The 7,936-nt window shown below is 43.3% G+C and overlaps 2 protein-coding genes across 2 annotated transcripts; both read left to right on the top strand.

Moving 5' to 3' along the window:
• The first annotated feature begins 927 nt into the window (after nt 1-927).
• On the top strand, nt 928-1,284 carry LOC108601504 (protein Diedel-like). The gene has a single exon (XM_017989403.1). It carries the CDS (start codon nt 928-930, stop codon nt 1,282-1,284), a length of 357 nt encoding a protein of 118 aa, XP_017844892.1.
• Nucleotides 1,285-1,474: 190 nt separating this feature from the next.
• Nucleotides 1,475-1,810, top strand: LOC108601503 (protein Diedel-like). The gene has a single exon (XM_017989402.1). It carries the CDS (start codon nt 1,475-1,477, stop codon nt 1,808-1,810), a length of 336 nt encoding a protein of 111 aa, XP_017844891.1.
• Nucleotides 1,811-7,936: the final 6,126 nt, after the last annotated feature.

Below are 7,936 nucleotides of genomic sequence, written 5' to 3'. Positions count from 1 at the left end.
TTGCCTTGATGTCTGCCCAAGTTAAAGCTACTGTCTGGCGTACACACATAAAGAGATCAAGATCTCATCTTGGGGCATGCACATAAACAGCTTTTGACAAATGTGTGCCTAATAGAAATAAATGCAAATATAAACTTGTCCATTGCTCCATTGAAATGACAACGGGCCGTCTTGCCCGACTCGACTGTCGCTTGTCAGGAGCGGACCATTTGTCAGTGCTGCTCAGTTTTGTTGTGCCCCCGAATGTTGAAGCTTCTGCTTACTGCTGCTGCTGCTGCTGCTCCTGCTGCTGCTGCTGCTGCTGCGGCACATGGCAGTTGTCTTCGCTTTTATTGTCGCACTCGCACGATAAACATCTTCGACTATTGCCTCCAGTATTTCAACTTGTACCGCTGCTGCTGCTACTGCTGCCGCCGCCGCCGCCGCCGCCTGCTCGCTGCTTATCATTAAACATTATCGCGCAACGTATTTGACATTCGTTTTGGCGTTGCCGCGGCTGCTGCTCTCACTGCTTCTGCTGCTCCTTTTTATTGTCTTCGTTAACCACAGAGGCGGCGGCATGACACTGAGCACGGAGCATACTCGAGCACGGCGCCATTGTCTTTGCGTAGCTTTTATGTTGATTAAATTATAAAATATTTACTTGCCCAATGCTCCACGCTGCCAGTGCAAAAACTGTGCCAAGTATATAAATTTCGTTTTTATTGTGCAAGCATTTGCCACGCTGCGTATACTTAGCATTTACACATAACATGCTAAATTGCTACACTTTCATTGTTATAGTACAACAACCACAGTTGCATCTGACAAAGCATCAAAGCCTACACCGAAAACACAGCCAGCAAACTCAGTGACAGTTTCATTTATCCCTTTGAACAAACATCACAAGATTTCTACAAATTTATATAGAACAAAAAACAAGAATAAATGGCAGCACGCTGCTTCCTTGCCGGCTTAGCCGTACCAATCTTAGTGCTGCAATTAATAGCCACCAGCAATGCCGTTTGCTGTGTGACCAAGACCATAGCCTTTGACTTGACCGATCCGACGGATGACTGCAAGTTTTACTATGCCCAGAAGTGGAAGACGGGCTGCAAGATCGACGTCTGCGATGACGGCTTCCAGCCGGAGGGCTTCTATTGTGGCAACGGCAAGTGCAACATATTCGGCTGCCAGTGTAAAAACGGCTGCGTAACAGGCGACCCAGTGAATGCGACCTCCAATTATTTTGGCTTTTGGAACGTTGATAATGTGCGCAGAGTATTCGTGCGAGATGGGCAATGATCGAGAAAGCTTATTTGTTGCTAAATTCACATTTGTAATTAATATTTGACGCATGTCAATCAATAAACATGACATGAAGCAATTTGTTTCCAATTGCAGATAAAGCAGCTGCCAGCTGATAAGTCGAGGCCTATAAAAAAAGCGACTTAGCATCGCTTACCTACAGTCTATCTTGTACTCTAAAACAAATATGAAGTTAACATTGTGTGTGGCGCTGCTTGTGGTGCTCGGCTTGCTGCCCCACATTAGGGCGGACTGCTGCAAGCCCTCGAAGATCATCTATAAGCTGAAAAGCACTGCCAAAGGCCTGGACTGTGGCAGCTTTGGTGGAAAATATCATAATCATGAGACTTGCGAGAAGAAAATTTGTGGCAACGGCGATGGCGTAGTTGGCACTTGGTGTGGTCGTGGCAAGTGCAATCCCTTTGGCTGCCACTGCAAGCGCGGCTGCCTCCCAGGCGAGCCCATACAAAGTTTCCGTGAGAAGCACGGCGCCTTTAACTTTGAGTTTGTGAGCTATGCATAGAACATACCGAAGAGCTACTGCGCATAAACTATTATTTTGCTGTGTTTTAATTATAACATTTTTCAGTGTGGGGTGGCCAAATTAAATGTGCAGCAATCCATAAAGTATCGCATGGCCACAAGCTTGCCAAACAATCCCCAAACAAAGCAACGAGTTAACTTTAAGAGCAAAGTGGGGCAACCCAAATAGACGCTTGCACCTGGCGCCTGCCTAGGCAAGCAGGCCAACTCAGCTGGGGTATCCTGTTGCCATAACTAAACAGAAAAACAAAACCCAGGCACCCAACAGCTGCAAATGCAATAGAAGAAGCTGCAGCCACACCAAGAGCAGAAGCAGCACAAGGGGGAGAGGGAGAGCATGGGCAGTTTATCAATTCGTGCCACATAGCAAAAATTGATTGCAACGATTTATACTTTCTACTTCCTTTCACTTTATCGTTTGCTAGACCAAAGTGCGAGTACATTTTCGTCCTGGCACACTGTACACAGCACACGCTGTTCGTCTTTGTCCCTTTCATCTTGTATAAGTATAAATACTTTTACTATAATATCCTTTCACTGCAAGTGCCCTGCCTTGTACTCGTCCCGCCCTGCGCTGTCTTGCATTGTTTGGCTGGAGTTGTATAGCATTCGGGTTGTTTTGTTTTCTGTTGCGTTGCGTTGCTTTACATTCGCTTTCGCTGGCAGCACGAACTGCCGTGAGTATCCTGGCATTGCCAATCTTTTGTGTAACACAATACAATGTCCTGCGGTTGTAAAACGATTTATTTTGTTATTGATTCGCTGTAAGTGCTCCTCAGTCGCTCTGGCCATGCCGCCCTACAGGATATGATGCAAATAATGTAATGGCAGCTCAAGGCGCCGCGCTGCTTTGCATGCCCTCACTCCCAAGTATTCAAATACCCACCCAGCACACCACCCAGCACACACATCGTGCCGTTTGTGGGTCTCGGTCTCGTGCTAAACATAAATAAACATTTCGCGGAGATTATTGAAGTTTTATAACTCATTTCTGTCGATTGGTGGGCGCGGCCAGCGATGTGTATAAATAAATGGGCGCACATTTGATACGCTCCACGGGGAGTTCAGCTCAGCTTACTACAGTACAGTACACAGTACAGTTGGAGCACACGGACCGACCGACAGCTGTCCTTTGGGCGCCTTTCAGTTTCAGTGTTCGTGCTGCTGCACATTTTAATAAATCGCCAGCGACAGCAGCAGCCGGCAAAGTACTGAGTCTCAGTCTCAGTAGATACAGGATGAGAGAGGTTCAGGTTCAGTTCCAGGTCCAGGTCCAGAGCAGACAACAACAGCACAATGAGAAAATTCAAGATCATAAATATCCTGCAGGCGTTAAGCGTTCGCAACGTTTTCGTCGTTTTAACCGCACTTCAGCTCTCTCTCTCTCTCTCTCTTAGCCTAGACTCAACTTTAGCCCAGTGCATGCGCCTCGCCTCTCCTCGTTCCTCCACGACTACTCCACAGTTTATGCAACTTTTTTGATTTAATACAGCTCATTCCCAGCCAGCAAGAACAACACAGTCCACAGGTTTTGTCTTATGCTAGCCGAGTTGCTTTTTTGTGATTTGTGTCTATATTTAGATGCGGCGCCGTCACATCATTGCCAGCGCTCAGTGCTTATGGCTGGCATTGTTTTTGTGCTTGTTGATTTCTTTTCATTTCCAAGCCATTAAATAAAACGTCCGACACTCCATGCATAGCATAGGAATAGAAAAATGTGGCGCTTAATGATTTGGGACACATTTATGTAGAGCATAAATTCAAGCAAGCTCGCAATTGTCCAGCTGCCAAGCTACAAGGCGCATTTAGTTAGGATGATCTAAATAAATACTAATTATTTATAATTTTATTGGAAATCCAACAAAGCGCATCCATAAGCCAAAAATAACAAATTAAATTTATTTAAATATTTTAGCATACGTTAAATACATATATTTTAAGCATTAGAGCCAACAACAGGATGAGTTCAAAACGCTTATGTTATCTTTGTGATTGCCAAAGCGACCCCCCAGCCAATATTTAGATTAAGCAGCATGCCACATGTGTGTGGCATTCAAGCACATATGTGTGTGTGTGTGTTTGTGTGTGTGAGCGTAAATATATGGATTTGCGCTTGCCTAAGTCTGACATGTGCACATGGAAACATAAGCTAATCAAAGCTAGTTTAATGCATGCGCCGCCAAAGTTAATCCTAATTAATTTAATTACGCTTTTGGCATAAATTATTATACATTGTATGGAAACTAGCTGTTGTTTGGCAGCAGCATTCACACACACACACACACACACACAGTTGCGTAGTGTGAGCGGCGCCACCGCTAATTGTTATTAATTGTCAGGCCAAAAAACAAGTGTGTGCATTGAGGCAAGCAAAGTGTATGGCAAAGTGGCCAAGTTCAAGTTGAAATGAAAAGCATCGCTTGGCAATTTCATTTGAATGGATAGACAAATATGAAATCATTTGAAGTTTCCCTCTGCTTCCTTCAGTTTTGCGTAAATGTATTTTATTGAAATATTGTACATGTCCCTGTCTGCAGAGGGCGCCCAGAGTACTTGCCATTGCGATGCCTTGCACGTGCTGGAAATTGTCGAGATGGCAAATAGTTTTCCCAACTGCTAAAGCAACAACAACTCCAACACCAACAACAACGATAGCAAATAGAAAACTGCAGATGTCCCACTGACTGACTGTAAGTGGGCAAGTGGACGTGGGTGTCAGCTCCACATAAAAACAGACCGAACACACACACCCACAATGTGCTGCCCTTGAGTGTGTCGTTCAAGTCTGGGAACAGGTAAAAGGTATAGGTCGCCTCGCCCGAAATATACTCAAAAATTATTGTTTTTGTTTTTCTTACACTCGAGTTTTCTTCTTGTCGCAAAACTTTTATTAGGTGTCTGCATTGCTGCCAATATTTTGCTGTCTGCTCTCGCCAAATTACTTCTGGGAGTAACCAGGCTGGCAAAAATGTGCTGGCTCTTTTTATTGCAACAGATATTTGCAGACGGCAAAAATTTTTAATTAAAATATTGTCGAGCAACCCAACGTACCCCAGAAAACTAATAAATCAAAGCTGCACTCTGGGCACTTTCAACAGGTTTTTATCAAGTGCCATGGCCCCCAAAAATAATGTGAAGCTACTATGTTGTATATATGTATGCAACTTTGCAGCCCATTTGCTTGAAATGCCTGCAAAACGATGCCAGGACATGCGACTGGCGGAAATGGGCAAAAGCCATGCAAGGCAGACCTCACAAAATGGGTAAACACTTTGTTTACTAAAGAACGTTTGGAAAGTGAAACACGTTTTGGCAAGTACTTAACAGTGCTTTAACATTTAAGAGCATGTTGCGTCCAACTGCGCAGCTGCCATGCTGTTAACTTTAAATTTAGCGTGTCAAATGTTAAGCGGCCACTGTTAAACAGTGAAATTGAAACATACGCTCCCTGCACACCAGTTAAAGCATAAGCCACTTACAAACAAGAGAAGCACAGCGATCTGCAGGTGCGACGGTAAAAATTAAAATAAAATATTGTATTTTAAATATTTGATTTACAAATTGTTTCTCTAGTTTGTTCAGTAACTGAAATGCCACCAATGAAATGATTGCTAATTTCTTATTTTTGTTTATCGTAGAATCAAATTACCAAATATTTTATAGCATCAGTCTTTTCTATCATTGTAGGGTTAATTAAGAACAGATTTTATGCACCCTGATTAAGTTTAGTGGGACACACGCTAAAATTTGAATATGAGCCAAAATTACAGGCAGTGAGAGAAAATAAAGTGCTAAATCCGGTGTATGCTTAAAAACTAAGAAGAATAAATATACATTTGTCATTTGTATGTATGACAGATCTTATATGTCTTGTATGAATGCTAACAACCAAAAAAAATGTAGGCTTTTCCTTGAAGAAATAAAGAGTTACAAAGCAAAATATTGGTCCAATTTGTCTGATTTGTCTTGTAGGAATTTTTACATGGATTTTACATACAATATGCTAAAATTAGAATTAAGCTTAGTATCAACAATTTCATATTTGCATTTGTAAAACTTATGAGTCTCGAACGCAAATATATTAGTAACCAAAGAGGCAAGCAATAGACATAGCAGCATTGGCTTAATATATGATATTGAAATAACTGAAATACTTTGACCACCCAGTGAGCCGCACTGAGCACACACACTCACATAGACATACACATACACAGGCTAGAAAGCAGCTTTATGCTTAAGTGGTAGATCCAGAGACTGTGTAAACTGAACGTGGTCGCATTGCTTGGTCGTCAAGCCAAGTGACGCTTCGCTTGCGCTTGCGGTTTTGCATGCATATTCAACTTCATCGCTGTATGGCTGCTGTGAATGCGAATATCTTACTCGCTGCTGCTGCTGCTGCTGCTGTTGCTTGTGGCAAGTGCAAGCGATTATCAGACCTGCGACATTTGCAGCGGCAGTTGTCTGTTTCAAGAACATCGGTTTACGCTGAGCCGCAAGGTGCATGCGTCACATTAGTGCCGCTGCCTGGACTTGCCAGAGCTGAAGCACAATTCTAGCAAAGTTTTGTTAAGCTATATGGAATTAAAAAAAAAGGGGGAAATGCGCTTGCCTACTTTAAGATTATAATGCACTTCATAAGCAGTGCGAACACATGCGCAATTGCAACCCCTCTTGCTGCTGGACAAGCTGTCCCCCTTGTTCACGTCGAGACGTGGCCATGACCATTAAGCTGCCATGCAGCTTATGAATAATGTGTACGATTTGCGAGCGGCCATAAATAATACGCAAATCGAAAACGCGCAGCGTCTAATTGAAAATGCTAAAGCATTTGCTTGCCAATGCATTGGGGGCGGGGCCATAACTGTGCGTGTCTGCTGGGGGCGGGAAGGGGAGGTTGTATGGTCAGTGAAGAGATTCATTCGCTTTGCCAATTAGACAGCGCAGACACGTGCCGTATGCGTATATCCGCAAAGAGCTATAATTTATCAGAGTACGCGGGGTGATTGAGGATTTCCGTCAGCTTACAAGCCTTAGCCGTTAACCGATAAATGCTAGCCAAGGGTATAAATGTAAAAGCCCAAGGGGCTCTTGTTCATGTTGTTGTTGTTGTTGTTGTTGTTGTTGTTATTGCTCTCAATCTAAGAGAACAAGTGCGCACTTCAACTACACACGTTAGCGCTGCTTTTAACAGCATTTTATGGCAGGGCTAGACACAGGCAGACCCAAAGTCAGGGCACAGTCAAAGCGCTGCAAAGTAGGCTATGAAATTTTAGTAGCTTACATTGTACTGACAGCCACTTGAACTTTTTAACACCAATTTCATCAAGTCGACGTAAAGAGTTGGGCGTTGTGCTGGCGCACAAATTATAATTGTTTTTACAAAATTATTGTTGAACTTGACAAACTTTGTTTCAAATTGTTTACAGCGCTACACATTCAAATGCGCCAGTCAAGTCTTTATGTGGCGGCATGTAAGCAAAAACTTTCACAGCCGAATCTCTCACCTGGAAATTGCATAAAAATTCGTTTAACTATTTAATTTCCTGGACGTGACTTGGCCACAATGGGGAATAAGCGTGATTGCCAAGAAATGCGTTTGGGGCGCTCAACGCTTGGCGCTACTCACATTTTATGGCTAGCTTCACTGTACTGACGCGCACTTTTTTGTGGCTTTTGTCAGCTGCAACTTTGTTGTTGGCAATTGCATGTTGCCAACTTTATGGCAAAAAGGGCTAATACAAGCAAACCGACAGAGCGCAATGCTAACAAATTAACTGGCGACGAGCACTAATTGGCTGCCCAACTATGTATATCTGTATGTACTTTTTTCCAAGCTTCTGGGGGGAGGAGCCAACTCAGAGTCAGAGCTCATGCATGTGCTTGATATGTTGGCAGTAGCAGAAGCAGCTACTTAGATAGCGTTTAAACGCCAGTGGCATTCAACTTAAGTCATAACACTTTAAATAACGATAACGATGCTACTCGCACACACATGAACATAACTTGCAACACCTTACACACACACACACACACACACACACACACACACAGACACAGAAAGAGTCAGACACACACTGCCGAAAATGCAGAATACGCCGCTTCATTG

Source organism: Drosophila busckii, chromosome 3R (genome assembly GCF_011750605.1).
Source record: "Drosophila busckii strain San Diego stock center, stock number 13000-0081.31 chromosome 3R, ASM1175060v1, whole genome shotgun sequence".
Classification (NCBI taxonomy): Eukaryota; Metazoa; Arthropoda; class Insecta; order Diptera; family Drosophilidae; genus Drosophila; species Drosophila busckii.
Note: the sequence above shows the minus strand (reverse complement) of the source record. Positions and strands in the feature narration are given on the sequence as shown.